The 17,091-nt window shown below is 40.7% G+C and overlaps 1 protein-coding gene across 2 annotated transcripts; it reads left to right on the top strand.

The window, feature by feature from the left end:
- Positions 1–4,112: 4,112 nt before the first annotated feature.
- On the top strand, positions 4,113–16,818 carry nexn (nexilin (F actin binding protein)). Of its 2 annotated transcripts, XM_034582583.1 has the most exons (14): positions 4,113–4,250; positions 6,621–7,056; positions 7,189–7,386; positions 8,873–8,957; positions 9,055–9,203; positions 11,378–11,578; positions 11,670–11,843; positions 12,085–12,273; positions 13,233–13,424; positions 14,222–14,416; positions 14,655–14,876; positions 15,043–15,231; positions 15,352–15,715; positions 15,868–16,818. In XM_034582583.1, exons 2-14 carry the CDS (start codon positions 6,670–6,672, stop codon positions 15,879–15,881), a joined length of 2,559 nt encoding a protein of 852 aa, XP_034438474.1. In that variant the 5' UTR covers positions 4,113–4,250; positions 6,621–6,669; the 3' UTR covers positions 15,882–16,818. The 2 variants fall into 2 exon arrangements, with proteins under 2 accessions (XP_034438474.1, XP_034438473.1); XM_034582582.1 differs by lacking the exon at positions 15,868–16,818 and having other exon boundaries at positions 15,352–15,750.
- Positions 16,819–17,091: the final 273 nt, after the last annotated feature.

Raw genomic sequence — 17,091 nt, 5'->3', positions numbered from 1 at the left:
CAGCAGCAGAGATCAGTCATCTGATCTAAATACATTTTGCATGACTTGATGATTGGTTCTGGCTCACTGACCAATCGATACACTGACAGTCCCAATGTAAATGTGTGTAAATAATGTAGAATGAAGTACAGGCCCTGTGACCCTATGACAGAATAAAGAACTGTGTTTTACCCCTTTTATCTCACATTGAGTTTGTTTTTATACTTTAAAACAAAGTTTGTTAGGGGCATGTTCTAGTTCTTTTCACTAGGGGGCAGTAAACGATTCTTATGTTCTGCACAAGCTCCCATAAAGCAGCAACAATAACAGGAGGGAAATTGGATGGGTTTTGTAAAGAGAGCTGTGGCTTTATGGTTTTATTGGTTTATAAGGTGAGGAGACAAGACTCATCTTTCACATAGTGAAAACAGTACAAATATAAACCCTTTGCTAGATCAGATATTTCTTTATGAACTGCACGATAATATAGAGGTTTATGATGATGCAATTGATGGTGTTATGTCTGAAGTTATATCTTAATTTAGTTTATCTTAATGCGTTGTGCCTCTTGGCTAAGCCAGGTCAAATTAGGTATAAACTTTGGGCCAATTCAGACCACATCTTACCAATGGAGAGAATTGTTGTTTTCAAAGACAGTCTTGCAAGGCATTGTGGCCAAATTTTAAATCATACGTGTCATTTCCCATCGTTTCATATGATGCTGAACTTAATTACTTTTTTTTGCTAAATGTCATGTCTGCAAAAGCTCTTGATTCACTCGGCCTGTAAAGCAGCTCAGTGTGGCCAGCTCCACCACAGTCCACACCTGTTCTGTGGTGGAGCTGCTTTTTCTCCTCATGACAGCTGAGCACTCACGACTCACAGCTGGGAAATAGTGACATTACTTACTACTCACGTAGTTCCACACAGAAACGGTTCAATTGCAAACCTCCTATAACTATAACTTCTGCTGTATTTCTACTGTAATATGTAAAAAACAAAAAAACGACTGTCATCTGATTTCTGATACACTAAAAATGCTTCTCTTCTGCAAAAAGCACAAACATATATGTTTTTTGTTGCAGGGCTGTCAGCCACTTCAGCAGCACCAGATTTCACCCTGGTTGACCCAAAGTCAGAAGCACTGAGTAGAGTTCATCACCTATGTGGTCTTCAGTCTAGTCTGATAAGCACATTCAAACCCAAAGTAAGAACACAACAGAGCGTCCTGACATCTCTTCCGATCATCTTACAGGTCAGGTTTGTTGTCCTGGAATAGCAGACGACTGTGCAGCTCAGTGGAATTCTTCCATTTTCTTTTCTTTCCCAAAACAGGTATCTTTTTAGGCAGCTATGGACAACGTAAATACATCATCGATATGAAAAAGTGCCACAAGAATACACTGTTAGACATGGATGAAAATGGCTTTTAATGTTTTTATGTACAGGATAGTGTGCACTGTCAGAAATAAGGGAATAAAAAAAAAATGGACTAAACAATCCGGACAAACAATGCTGTGTGCCGGTGGCTTGAACAAGATGGTTTATAGAAACCATTACAGCAGCGTTCTCTGTAGATCCTTGCATAGAGGGCTCTAGGTGGAACCTTTCGCATGCAGGTATTTGGCTGTTAGGAAAATTGGTGAGCTAACTGAGACGAGTCAGAAATGATTTGACCTGCTATTTTGATCATATGTTTGTGACACAATGGATTTGATGATGAAAGGAGGAGATTTTATATCTCTGCTGATTTGTTGACAGATGGTGGGACTGGTGTATAAAAGTGGATGGGGAGTAACTGTTCATAGAAAAAGCAGGATTATGTGGTAACGTAGCCAGAAATCTGCTGATATGAACTGAAAAGGTGTGGATGGGGGATGTGACATGCTGACCCAGTCTTCTGGCTTCAGCAGGGGGTGTTGGGCTGTACCACCACAAAAATATGTATGGGGGAGTCTGGGCTGAGCTGCAGCAGCTGAAGCTAAAGGCCCAGTCTGACTCGGGTTAGCTGTCCCTGCACTGTTGATTAGTTGCCACAGCTGTGGTGCTATTTAAAGCAGTCCCCTTGTAGTCCCCGATGTCCTGAAGGACTCCAAACAGAGGAGGACGAAGCCCCTTTACCCCAATAGTTCACAGAACAGACCCCCATCCACCTCATGCCTTCTAAGAATGGAGTGAATAAATGAAGAAAAGAAAAGAGGGACCCCAAATCTACATTTTTTTTGCAAATGTATTTTTATTCATGTTCAAACGTAATTTTAAAAGAACATTTTTGTGTTTTTGCATGTTTGGATACAACATGCTAAATCTATGTAAATGCATGTGTCAGATACTGTGAAGAAATGAGGTCCAGAGAGAACAACATAAAGACAAGGGGAAGCGCCATGCCGAGCTTAGGAGCTTGAAGTGTGTTTCCTGGCTGTGAAATATATTATAATATTCTCTGTGTGCACTGTTTTTTCTGCAAACAAGGATCCTCCAGTGTCTTTCATTCAAAGGACTTTTTCCATTTCTCTCTCCTCCAATAATACGCTGGCTCTCAGATTTCACTTCTAAGTACAGTATTAGTGAGAGCTCTGGCCTCTTGTTGGGGGTTTCCCCGAAGCCTCAGCAGCTCTAATTGGACACACTGAGGGATTGCTGAAACATTCACTGTTTACCATGACACCTTTAACCTGTGAACTATTCATTTCATGTTATAATTCTAGTGGGAATGTTGTTTTTCAAATACTGTGATTATATAGATTGTGCCAATTATGGCCTCGCAGCAATAGCAGAATAACGTGTGTGTAATACTTGAATGGGGCTGTTTTTTATCTGCATTAGGCCTGTTGGGTCAGTGAGTCAGCAGTTGTGCATGGAGCCATTGGAGCAGACAAATGTGTCTGCAGCATCAGCAGGGTTTCTAATCAATCCACAGGGGACAGACAGACAGACAGACTTAGGTTAAATTAAGACTCACTCAGTGTATCAGGATGATAAATACGTCATACTGGGAACTTATGACTTCAAAATGTCAGACATGTAGGAATGCGTGGTCTCTGACGATATGTAACCATAATCATAACCAAAACCAGTGAGGATTGGCTCTGTGGGTGATGATATGAGTTCCAACCGTCATTGCATAGCAGAATGACAGCAATATGTAGATTATCACGTTATCTCAACAATGGGAAAGCTGATAAGTCAGGAATCCAGGCTCTAACAGACCAACATGCCCATAACGGTAATGTCTGTAGTGCTCCCAAACAGACTTGACCAGGAGTGTCTCTCTTCTACCAGACAATTCCAGAGGCGAGGACCGTAGACACTAAATGCTGCCTCCCTGAAGTTCTGTGTCCTCTCTCAGTGAACAACTAAGAGGCCAGTTACTTGTTTTGTCAAATATCCCTGGTGAAGTGTTAACTGGCAACATTTCTTTTAAATTCCCCCTATGCACTAAACATAAATGTCCATAACATGCTGTAATGATATATTTGGTAACCACTTCTAGAAGTGAAGGCCCTCAGGATGATGCATGGCAGTATGATGATGAACCATAATATCACCTGTAGTTTGTAATAAAGGTCTTAATAGAAGTTATAGCTCATAAATAATCACTTAAAATGTCCATATAACTGCATTTTGTTGCTGTAAAAGATGTTTATCTGTTTGTATATTTCTTTGCTAACAATTAAACAGGAAGTGGGGAATGGTTGACAAAACAAAAGTAGACAAATTGGAAAAAAAAACTCAATATTTTAGACTCAGTTTAAAGGCAAAAAAAAAAAATTTAAAACATATGATAGTGAAAAGTAAAATATAAAACGTTATCACTTAAGTCACAATTTTTCTATAACCTTACATTAATGTACAGTGGCTATGATTATGTTTACATCACTGCAATATACTTGCTGACATCACACTTATTGGTCCCATAGGTCCGAACAGTTTAGTGATTCTGAACATTATCAGTGTAGCTGTGACTGGAAGTGGTCAGGATGGGAGTGTGGGCGTGCCCGCGTCTGTGCGAGGCAACAGCTGAACCTGCGGCAGGCGCGCGGGGTATGCAGTATCCGGTAGAAAGTAACGGTACTTTTATGGAAACCGACACACACACACGCACACACACACACACACGCAGCAGCAGCAGCGGCCAGTCGAGTTGTTGCACCGGTGGTCGCGTCTCGGTTCGTCTGAGTTTCACTTCTTCTGTTTCATATCCACTCAAAGGATTTCTTTTCTTTTTTTTTTTTAAATCATAGACAGGAGGACCACAGCTCGCTACACAGGTAATCTCTGATTTCATTTGATAGATGGTGTGGCCAGAGGAGCAGATCTGTAAAACATAAAAGCAGTCTTGTTCTTCATTGTCAGTGAGTTTAATCAGTGTTCATTCTTAATTTAGAAAGACATCAGGTGAATTATTTAACTATAATAATGTGTTAATCAAGTCATTTTAAAATGTGGTCAGTTACAGTTACACTTATTAGTTACAGTTACACATATTAGTTACTTTTCATGTCCATAACTTGTGATCGGGCCTACAGTAATATATAATATCACCCTGGTTTCATTAATTTGAGCTACAGTATAGAAGCATTAACTTGTAATTGCAGTTGTATCAGAGCCAAACGTTTTTTTTTCTGTCACACAGTCGTGATATCTTGTGCCAGCTGGGAACAGAAATAACATCACCAGTCAAACCTGGACCGTTTCCTGTAACTGTATATTTTCTTTCAGAAACTTAAAATCCTCAACAAGTCACCAAGAACTTAGTATGACTTTAAAACTTATAATCTTAATATAGGCTATGTAAAAACTACGTTAACCTACTTGGGTATGCTGGGTCACATTGTACATTAATACAGAAAATGTATGAATGTGCTATAGACGAAACAACATAACATTGACACAGGCTGCAGTTTGAAAATAGAAGATGAGGATCTGATGTCGTTTTGACTCCTGTCGCTCACCTCCATGTTACTGACACTTCATCGGGGAAATGAAGAGAATCAATAACTGGTCATAACCAATAAGCAGAGTTTTAATTAATTTGATATTTGGCAGAATGGCAAGCACCATGGTTTTTATATGAAAGCAGAATATGTGCTTTTATTGTCAAATGCAGTAATCTACTTTTATAATGTCCTCGTTATTCTGAATTTCAGAACTTTGACACATTTGTTAATCCTGTAATGACAGACACACAAATACACACTTGGACTCCTCTACTTGAGAAAAAAAACAATATACTGAGAAGTGTATTTTATTTTCAGATAAATTCAGTGTGATGACCTCTGATGACTAATAAATAGAAGATAGACTGTGCTTCATAGTTTCCACATTGTATACACGGTTGCAGAATTGTGCCATTGTGCTTATCTATGATCGTCATGTCTGAATAGAAAAGGTATTTGAGGACACTGATAAACGGCAGCAGTTTAAGTGTTGGATGACTAAACTGCCCCAACAGTCCCTCATTCATCCAGTTGTCTCGCTCTCAGCCTGGCCATTTTGTTAAGGTCTGCGGGGCGACATGTGGGTGCCAACTTGAGCTCTGTGTAAATGCCTATCACTCATCAGAAATAGCCATGCTCACATGTCCTGCACCCACAAGTGGGCTATTAATAGAGGTCAGCCAGCTTCTCTCTCACCGAGTGGAAGTGGAGCAGCTCTCCTCGACCCTTAACTTTGTTGTCCCAGTACCTGTTGCACATAAAAGAAAATGTACATCCTAAACAGTGATGATACCGAATCATGAGATGGATGGGAAGATAGAGGATCTAACCTTTCCAACGGCTGTGACCTTGTTACTTGTTGACGTTTAACTGAGCAATAAAAACACAGATTATGAAAATAATTCTACATTTTAATCAATATTTGGTCAAAATGTAATTGTGAATCTTCGTAGGAATCTTAATTATTTAAAATGAGCACAAAAGGACAGACATTGAACATCGACACATATTCAGATTCAGATTCCTTTATTGGTAAATACATGTTACAGCCATGAGAGCACAAACTAACAAACCCTGTATCGGTTACCTTATTGATAAATGTATCAATATCAAGAGTATTGCAAATTTTAATGTTCTGATAGAATATTGATTATTAATATTTTTATGTTTTGCATAGTCAGTCAAATTGCTTAAAGGTTCAATGTGTAGAACCTAGTGACATCTAGTGGTGAAGTTGCATGTTGCAGCTGAATACACCTCACCTCATCCTCCCCTTCCAAACATGTGGCAGCCTTCAGTTGTCATATAAACTCAAGAGGTGTTTAGTTTGTCCAGTCTGGACACTGTAAAAAAACATGGCCGCCTCCGTAGAGAGAACCCGATGTAAATATAAAGTATTTAAATATAAAGGGCCCATTCTAGGGTAAAGAAAACAACAATTCATACAGTTTAGATGAAACACACGAGTGGAAGCATCAGTAGGATTACTTTATATTCAATTTCTGCCAATAGATCCCTTTCACCTAAATCTTACACACTGGACCTTTTATAGCCTTTTACAAGCATCTGATAATCCAGTGGAAATTAGTGATGACTCATGTCACATGATCAGAACTGTTTAATGTTCAAACCAGCTTGACGTTATCAATCAATCAAGTGCACATCATGCAACAATACAGTAATACTTTCTCTATTCCCCAGGTAACATTTTATCAGAGCCTGTTTGTCAACTTGTCATTGTGCTACAAACATGACGGAGGTGGCGCAGGTTGCGGCGGTGGTCGCCCACGACATGGACGATGTCACGAATGAAAATGAACACAGCATGAGCGACGCAGAAAACAAGGAAGATGATGTGACGCACGAGGAGGAGGAGGAGGATGTGGCAGTTGATGAAGGTGATGACATTGAGAAGAAAAGCGAGGAGACGTCACAGGAGGAAGACAAAAAAACCGGCCACACAGATGATGAAGACGGTACTGAGACTGACAAGCCACATGTGAACGGTGTGGAGCACAAAGAAAAAGACACAGATGATAAGACAAATGGTGAAGCAACGGATGATGAGGAGAAAGAGGATGCACAATCTGATACAAATGAAGGCCAGAAAATGTCTGAACTGGCACTTAAAAAAGAGGTGAGATTTAAGCATCTTTACAACACCTTAGATGATGTGATTCCTCCTCATATGAATATTGCCTTGGAGAGAAACTGTTCCCACTGCCACATAAAATAACTCTCTCTCAATTTCTTTTTGAAAAAACGACAGAAACTTCTCCGATCTAGAAAGCCGGTGGCCAGGACCTACATGCCCAAGCTGAACAAAGACAAGGGGGTCGTGACGAGCAAGTACGAGGCCATGCAGAAGGCCAGGGAGGATCGCAGCAGGCAGAGGAACACGGATGAGCAGCAGAAGAGGAAAGACCAATTCGTCAAGGAGAGAGAGTGGAGCCGCAGGAAGCAGCAGGTCAAAGACAGATAACCCGACTAACCTGTGACCATGACCCGTGTGCATGATGAGGCATGACAGGCTGACGAGGCTGCCAGTCTGAGTGAGATATCACTTTACACCACACTGCACTGCAACACACTGCACTGCAACATCAATCCCACTGTGTTTCATACAATTAACCTGTTAATGGTATTTGACTTCATGTGATATTCAACTTTGGTTTGTGCTTGACTTGAAAAGATGATTTGATTTTGTAACCCTATTAATGTGCACAAGGGACACTGCACAACTGAAGCCCACTGACCCATGAGTGGATCTATAGTTTAAACTGCATGTTGAGCTGCCGAACATTTGTTTAGGTCACAGAAGTTTATTGTAAATCATCATCTCGATCCCAAATTTAAATTTATAACAAATATATCAGGCAAAACAACAGAGAGATGCATCTGACATTGTTCAGAAACGAATCGAAAGAAATCAACAATTTAGTGGAAAAGCCGATCAAAGCATATACCCACCCTAATATAATTAAATTACCAATTGAATAACGAATATTATATCATATTACATTATAATTAGTAATGCATTTCTACATCACTTTAATGTTGCAGCTGAAAAAGATGGGGCCCATTTAAGCTAAAATGCAGGGTAGTTTGTGAATTTTGAATCTTAACCTATATTAACGTATCTAATTGTACAACCAGCCAACTATATTCTGTATAATCTAATTTGAATCTACCAAATTACTTGTATCTTAATATTGTTGAATAAAAGTAAATTTTTTCCCAATCAAATGTGGAGAGGTAGAATCATACAGAAACATAAGAATAAGAATAAGAATAAGAATAAGATTGAGTTCTGGAAAACTGTATTAGACATTTTTTACCATTTAATGAATGTATAAATTGATTTGCGAATTACAAAAATAATTGTGTATATATATATATATATATATATATATATATATTTATGATGCAAATAATTGTTAGCTTCAACCCTATAGCATCGAATGATGCAAAATTTACTTTCATTTTATCACTTGACTTGATATTTGATATATGATAGCTTAATTAATGCACTAGAAGAAATAGAGAGTATACATATGTATGATATGATGTGAAAGACATGTTTTAACCTTAAATATGTGAGTATCAAAGATTAAGAATTCCCGGGGTGTAGCGGCTTTTCCTCAGGATCGACTGTGGTACAATAAATGCAGTGTTAAGATGCTATGCAATGGATTATCCGTGATACTTAGACAGAACAACCTTCCTGTGTACAGCCCTGCCATAGCTGGCCAGGCTCGGACACCTACGCTCATCTCCAGTCTGTGCAACAACACCGTGGCCCAATCACAGGCCAACCTGCAGGTCAGATGACCAAGCTATTAGCAGGGATTAGGCCCTTGTTCTTGCTGGAAGCAGCATGGCTCCTGGATGGCAAAGGAGATGATCCGAGCTAAACCGTAACCTCACCACACTCTCTATCTGATCCACCACAGATAAAAGAACTGCTCGCATCCAGCGATGAGGAGGAAGAGGTGAAGCCAGCAAAGGTGGAAAAATCATACGTCCCCAAAATCACAGGTAAGACAGACAGAGGGTTGAACAGATGGATATTCAGTGAGGGGTCTGGGAGGAAAGGGAGGCTGAAGGCTTGTGTCCTGCTCTGTGAAATCCCCAGGCAGTGTGAAGGGGAAATTTGCAGTGATGGAGAAACAAAGACAAGAGGAGGAAAGGAAGAGGGCGGACGGAGAGAGGAAGAAAAGGGAGACCCAGGACAACATGGAAAAAGCCAAAATCAAGAAGGATTTGGCTAAGAAAGCAGCTGAGGTGAGTGAACCTGGGCTGAAGTCCCTGCACAGGGAAGTGGAACGTCTGAGTGGCTCGGTCCTGCCTTTCTGATGAGAACAGGGGTACTCGTGTCTATAATGATTCAGGTAATCCTCAGCTGCCACTCGGATGAGTTATTTTAAGTGGCATTTGAGAACCAAACAGTTGGCAGAGGCTGGATATAGGTCTGAAACCACCAGTAGGACTGTTGACATGACCAGTGTGTGAACTCAAGGTGAATTGGTCGCCTTTATAACATCTCACTGGGTAAGACCTGTGGCAGGACATTACAATGTGTGGAACTATGGAGTTTTAAGGCTTCATATACCTTCAGACAGAGAGTGTAGGTCTGGGGAATGCTTACATAAGCATTCCTGTGCCAGATAGGCAATTAAAGACTATTACCTGTGACTCCCTTGCCCTAGTTCTGCTCTAGTACCGTCAGAACAGTCCTATAACTAGATACTTGCAGATACTTGTTGATATCGGTCCTCTAAATATGCCTGATGTTTTTCAGCAAGACCAATAAATTATTTCCAGGGAAATTGCGGACAATTTAAAAAAACACCACATCTCACAATGGCATAGAAAGTGGATCCCGTCCTTTGTTAAAATCCAGGGCAAAATGTAATGAGTTCTTTCTTAGCTCATGTCCCATCCTTCCACTAAGTTTTGTGGAAATCCGTTTTGTATTTTTAGCGTAATCCTGCTGACAAACAAACCAATGGACAGGGGAGAAAACATAACCTCCTTGGTGAACATATATCGAGAGATAAAACTGAAAAATAAAAACACAAATAAAAACATTACAGACAAGAGCAGGTTTGTTGCTGAACTAACCAGGGTTTGATGGCTTTGTCTTTACTACCCTGCCTTCATAATTAATATGATCAAAGCAATAGTTTATGATCCATTGAGGACTGTGGGATCCTGTCCTTTGGCTTTTTATTGGAATTTAGTGGTTTTAAAAGCTTTTGGAGCCTTACATTCGACAATTAAAGACTTTAACATTATCTAGGCTAATTTAACTGTTTTAAGATGCTTTGTTATTCCACCAGGTTTCAGTATTTTTTTTTCTAAATCACTTAACTACTAACTTTGTATTTACTGTAACAAAGCAGTTTCCCTGATGGGATCAATATGTGTTTTCTGATCCTGATTATTTCCACACCTTGAATATGGCTTTGAAACAGCAGTTAGACGTCCATGTAGGGAAATAAAACTTTATTACTTGGTCTGTGACTCTGATGACATTACTTTGACGTTTCATGTGGAGATAAAGTTGTGAGGCAGTTTAATTTAGTTGTTTATCTTGAGTTTAGAAGCAGTTGAGGGTTTTCTGAGTATTTTCTTTGAAAGAACTGCTCTGTTAAAGTAAAGCTTGACGACAGTATATAAATGGATTAGCTCACCATGGAGAAATCTAAATAATTTGAAAAATACTAAGACATTTGAAAATCCTGGCAATTGCTCCAGTATTGATGCAGACAGGAATCGTGTACGTCAATTGAACACCGTCATTAACAACCGTAGTTTCTTCTAATTGTAAAAAACCTGACTCATAAATGGCATCAAAAAACAAAAGAAAACACACGCCCATCCATCTATATGTACAGTTCTCTTATACATCTTTACATACTTTATACTTGTTATTTACAGTGAGTCAGATCCATTTTTTACTTTGACATAATAACGTTTTCTTCTCTTGTCTCAAGTGAGTGTCTAACAACTAAAAGGGTCATGTTTAAATGTAAGACTGAGTGAAACAGTTTAAAAAGCTGGAACAGAGCTGCCAGGTGTAGACAGCATGTGACTGGCAACTGTTTCCCACACCTCCCAGCGACTGAATTAGCTCCAGTCCTCCTCACTGTGACTGAATTAGACTCTGCTATCTGACTGACACCCATCCTCTGACCTACTGCAAATGGTGCTGGGTGACATTATGCCAATAAAGTTGCTCCCAACTCACCTACATGCTCTTATTCAGTTTATAAAACTGTGAGTGATCTAAACTGGTTTTCCTTCTTGCTACTGAATAGTTAGTGTATTACACCCTCAATAAGAGCTGAACACCTTGAATGTGACTTGACAATGTGGTCTATATTTCATCATTTCATCATTCCTTCACTATAACAAATTCCTCTCTCTGTGCCTTGGATAATCGTACTCTTTAGGAGGGAGATGACACAATCCTGGTGCGGGTGGTTCCAGCGAAGTCTTCACGACATCCGGGCAGGATCAAGGTGAACTTTGAGGACATGGAGAAGGGCCGAGAGGAGGACCTGAAGAAGAAGGCAGAGGAGGAGAAAAAGAGACGCTACGACGAGAACAGACTCTCCTTCAGGGAAGCCAAGCGGCGCTCTGTTGTTGAACAGGTAAGGAACAAAGATAAATGGTTGTTGAAAGTCTTTTTTTGAACATCCAGATGCTGTGGTTTGAATCAGCCTTCCTCTTTTTTGACGTCAGGATGAAGAGGAGAAGCCCTCTGAGAAGCTGCAGGTGACTCCTGGGAAGCTGAAGATGACATTTGAGGAGCTGGAGAAGGACAGACAGGACCATAGGAAGAAGCAGGCAGAGGAGGAGGCCAAACGCCGCCTGGTAGATGAGAAGAAGGCGTTTGAGGAGGCCAGACTGGGAATGGTAAAAAACAACCTTTAGTTGGACAATTGAAATTTGGAAAATTGAAATAATACACTCTTGCATGATTATCCCCTTTCCCTCTATACTGATACAAATATAATTTTCATTGTGAGTGATCAGTAGCAGTATCTTTGGGTTTGTTTTACACCTCATAATTCTCCACATATACTTTTATTGTATAGTAAATTTTTGAATGTCGTTGAGTTGTCTCAGTGCTGTTTGCATGTTGGTGTGTTATCAGGGAGAAGGTGAGGGCGAGGATCAGCCATCTCAGGAAGACAAGGAGGACTTCCGACCTGGAAGACTGAGGCTGAGCTTTGAGGAGCTGGAGAGGCAAAGAGTCGAAGAAGTGCGCAAGAAAGCAGAGGAGGACACCAAGAGACGAATGGAGGAGGAGAGGAGAGCTTTTGCTGAGGCCAGAAAGAGCATGGTCAGTATGCCTCACAGGAATCCCTGCAAAATACACTATGAAAACTGAAGTGAAGGAAGACAAGCTCCCAAAGATTAGAAAGATTAGAGAGTTACATGATGCTTTCTGGCAGGCTGGTTATCCTAGCTTAGAACAACCACTGGAAAGCGGGGGGGGGGGGGGGGGGGGGGGGGGGGGGGGGGGGGGGTTGCACAGCTAGCCTGTCAAACGATCTCCACCTAGCAGTGACTTTAAAGCTTATTAATTATCACATTATTTGTAAAACCCACACAAAAATAGGTGTGAAAATTACATTTTGACATTTTATAAGCTATTATTGCCCAGGTTGTTTCTGGTTTGGGAGCAGTATCTTCCCATCATCTACGTTGGTTGTCTGAAAGCTGCTCAGGGCCAAGAAACAGTCAACAAACAATTGTGGTTGTTAAGCTTTGTTTTTTGTACGGATTTAAGAAATAAGACATAACATGTTAATTAGGATGCTTTCAGTCATGCGCTGAACTCTTTCTTGAATTTTTCTGGAGGGGCTGTATGTGAGAACACAAATGTCCGAGTCAGTTGCTTCGGATATTTTTCTGGAGCTTTTCCTGCCAGTCCCCTGGCTCTCAGAATGTCAGTGTCAGCCCATGTGAGAAAAATCACAGCAAGTGAGTTGGGTGTTGATGGCGTTTCTAACACGCAACAGACAAAAAAACTGAAGGTTCGCTGTTTCTAGCATTTGAGCTAAGTTAAGCAAGTCAACTGTAGTTTCATATTTACCGAACACATGTGAGGTTTAAATCCTTTTTTTAAATCTACCTCTCCTCCACTATTACGAATGAATGTGTTGTTTAAAATGTTGAACAATGCCTCAGCTTTTACTTGAACTAGAAGTACTCTGTGCAGGAGCCACATTTTAGAGAAATTACACAAAACTTCTCATCAACAGTCGTCAAAGCTCACCTTGTTGTGTTCTGACTCAGCTGGTAGATGAGGACGATGATGGGCTGATGGCCTTGTTGAACTTGGAGGGCAGTGAACCTGGGAAGATATGTGCCAGTTTCGAGGATCTGGAGCGACAGAGAAGAGAAGAGGAGCAGAAGAAAGCAGAGGAGGAGGCCAAGAGGAGGCTGGAGGAGGAGAAGAGGCTCTTCGCTGAGGCCCGCAAGAGTATGGTACGTGCACGTGGTACAAGAACTGTAGTGTGCACGTATATATGTGGCTGATCACTAACACGTCAGAGCTGCGTTACTGTTGCTCAAACTTTGTCTTTGTCTGCTGCATAGCTTTCTCTGTGAAACAACAGGGAGACAGATGCATTAGAAACATTTTAATAGCACAATGCTCATAAAAATGTGCATAAACACAATATATACTTCATCATCATGGCGATATTGAGAGCATAGCACAATATTTATTAAAAACACTATCAATAAATATCAGTTACGGACCACAGCAGTTGTGATCTACATCAAACTAAGACCTATTTTATTTTATATTTTCACACTGACTTTATGTGTGCACCTTTAATTGGATTCTAATTAAATGCATCACTTTTGAACATGTATTTATTTTATTTGTTATTATAAGAGCCCTGGCCTGGATCAGGGAATGTCTGCATATGGAGATGAAACAGTAAGATATTTTCAATTTCAAACGTACACTACTCCCACGAAGAAGAAAAAAGAAACATTTAATCTTAATACATGGACATGAAGGTCTCCAGATGATGATGAGGTTTTTTTGGGATGTGTGTTGGATGTGTGCAACGTACAAAAATAACAATGGCAGCTGCTTGGTGTTTTCCTGGTTTTATGACATTATTCAATTGTGGGTAAGTAGTTGTTTTGCTCTGTTTTAAACTGAAACCAGATTTAGACAGTGATACAACATGGCCATAATCCTGGATTCAGTTAGTTAACTCTCCCCCATATAAAGAATATCTGCCTTTGTGTGTACTTTGTGTGTATAGGTGCTAGATGAGGAAGAAGGGATAGTGAAGAGCGATTCTCAGGAGGCGCTGTACCCCAGAAAACTGGAGATGAACTTTGAGGAGCTGCTGAAAGAAAAGGAGGAAGCTGAGAGAAGATGTAAGGCGGAGGAGCGCAAGAAGAAGATGGAGCAGGAGAAGCAGGAATTTGAGCAGCTCCGACAAGAGATGGGCGAGGTCAGTGAGGAACTGTTTAAAATACATGTGGAGCATATCAATCAATATTGATCAATCAATCACAACTATCAACACTTTGTCCACTAATTATGCCAGAAAATAACTGTATTTGTTTATCGTGAGTTTTTTTGTATCACAAACATGCAAAACTCAACAAATTTAACAAAGTAATTTTTTTTCCTAGCACATTTTTTCCGTACTCAACCCCGTGCAAATTAAACTGCCTTGTATTTCACAGGACGTAGTAAATGAAAGCTCAAACGTTGTGAGCAAAGAGTATGAAGAGCTCACGAAGCTCAAGAGGACTGGCTCCATCCAGGCCAAAAACCTCAAGTCCAAGTTTGAGAAGATCAAGCAGCTGAGTGAAGAGGAAATTCAGAAGAAGATCGAGATGGAGAGAGCACGGAGGAAGGCGGTCGATGAGGAAATTAAAGAGAGAGAATCCGAGAGGTTCCAAGACGTAAGAATGTTGCCCCTCAATTTATATTGTCTCTTTAAATTCATGAAATGTTTCTTGACAGATATTAGGTTTTCTTCAGAGAGGCCGGTCTCACTCTTTTCATTAAGACGTGGCACCATTGAAGGATTACCTCATTGTCACATACTGAAGTTGCTGTGTTTTTCAGGAGGATGAGGAAAGAGAAACGACTCCAGCGAGGGCCGACGAGTCACCATTCAAACAGAAGGTGGACATGCGAGCCCGATTTGAACAAATGGCCAAAGCCAGAGAGGACGAGGAGAAGAAGAGGATAGAGGAGCAGAAGCTGCAGAGGATGCAGTTTGAGCAGCAGGAGATTGATGCTGCACTCCAGAAAGTAAATCTTCCCATATTCACGACCATATATGTATTCTGACTGGATGACAGCCAAGCGAGAGTTTGTTCTCAGGTCGCTTTGACTCTAACACTCGTGATTCTTGTTGTCATGTGTTTGCAGAAAAAGGAGGATGATGGGGAGGATGACAGCAGCATCATCAACGGCTCCGCAGCCTATGAAGATGAGGAGGATCACGCCAGGTCTGGGGCGCCGTGGTTCAAAAAGCCCCTCAAGAATCAATCGGTGGTGGATCAGGAGCCGGTGCGGTTCACTGTTAAGATCACCGGGGAGCCAAAGCCTGAGGTCACCTGGTGGTTCGAGGGGGAGATGCTCCAGGACTGTGAGGACTATCAGTATATAGAGAGAGGAGAGACGTCCTGCCTCTACCTGCCCGAGACCTTCCCGGAGGACGAGGGCGAGTACATGTGCAAGGCCGTGAACAGCAGAGGCACAGCAGCGAGCACCTGCATCCTCACAATAGAAAGTAAGACCACCTTGGTGTGATTGCATGCCTGCATGATACCTCCAATGTGGATTCCAGCCTCTCTGCATGAAGTGGATCGCATGCTCCTCTTCCTTGCAAACCTGTGCCGGGTGGCAGATGTGGATAACTGCTCTTCTGTTTCTTTCTTGCAGCGTACGACTACTGACGTCCCTTCCAGGTTCTGGAAACTTTCCCTGTTGTCTCTCGCTCCCTTTGTAAAACTTTGCCCCGCGTGGTACGGTATGGTCAAACAGCAGAGGGAAGAAAATAGCAGTATGCTTGGCATTCCTTAGGGAGGGACACACGCACACACAAACACACACAAAAGCAAGATGTTGTTTACATATTGCTCAATGTTAAAGCTGCACTCCCTGCTAGAGTAGAATGATACATGTGCCAAAAACCGACAGGATTCTTTGCTCCCATGTCAAGGGTTGCACAAAGCTCTCAAACTACCTTCACTCAGAGGCCGTAGTGATATTTGGGATACCAGCAATTTTTCAGTATCATAGTACTGTAATGTAAATATCAGACTTCCCATACATGGCAAATGTTACGTTGAGGCATAGAAATGTCAAATGTACAACGTCCTTGTCTGCTGATTTTGAACGAACAATATACGGGAAAACACCTTACAAGTTTATATTCTACTAATGCTCAACTATATCATCAGTATTGTCGTGTGTAGTTTTATGCACCCCTCCTCTTATTAGTAAATGGTATTGTGATACTTGGCTGGTATTATATCAAAGGCTAACATGTTAGTCATCTCTGTGGGGTTGTATTTCGATGATGTGACATTGTAATTATAGCCACGTATTGGAGGATCAAAGCAATTTGAGCTTGTGTTCATCCTGATTTTCAATGAAACTCTTGAAGTCCAGATAAAGTGTTTTTTGATCGCAGCATATAAACCATTTTAATATGTTAATTTTTAATGCACCAATCCCCCTTTTTTCTTTTGAATGTCATACTCTTGATGAAGTTGTCATAATTCAGTCGTGCTGGACAGTAGGTCACCGTCGTATGGTTTGATAAGAAAAGAAAAACTTAGACTAGCCTGAATATTTGTCATATGAAAATGTTTTAATAAAATGAACAAAAGATAACATCTTTTTTGTCTTTGTATTTTATTGTGATGTAAGAACTGCCACCTACTACCTGATTGTTGTACATGATACGCTGACTGTGTTACTTTAGGGTTTAAAGCGACAGTTCGGGCTGTGGAGCGGGATTATATTATAGTGGCCAACGTTTTGTGTCATAATGCTCTGGGCCATTGCTATTACAAATTGAATTTATTACAGAAATGTAACCCCAGTTTTTGTAACACTTGCAACCCTGTTTCAATAAATGTTTCAAGACTAGTTTACTGT

The sequence above is a fragment of the Hippoglossus hippoglossus genome, chromosome 4 (assembly GCF_009819705.1).
Source record: "Hippoglossus hippoglossus isolate fHipHip1 chromosome 4, fHipHip1.pri, whole genome shotgun sequence".
Classification (NCBI taxonomy): Eukaryota; Metazoa; Chordata; class Actinopteri; order Pleuronectiformes; family Pleuronectidae; genus Hippoglossus; species Hippoglossus hippoglossus.
The sequence above is the reverse complement of the archived record's forward strand: the minus strand, read 5'-3'. Positions and strand labels throughout refer to the sequence as shown.

Coding starts and splice junctions, on each gene's coding strand:
- nexn (XM_034582582.1), top strand. CDS start 6,670: ATGACGGAGGTGGCGCAGGTTGCGGCGGTGGTCGCCCACGACATGGAC. Junction 11,579..11,669: donor GGCGCTCTGTTGTTGAACAG/GTAAGGAACAAA, acceptor TTTTGACGTCAG/GATGAAGAGGAGAAGCCCTC. Junction 14,877..15,042: donor AATCCGAGAGGTTCCAAGAC/GTAAGAATGTTG, acceptor TGTGTTTTTCAG/GAGGATGAGGAAAGAGAAAC.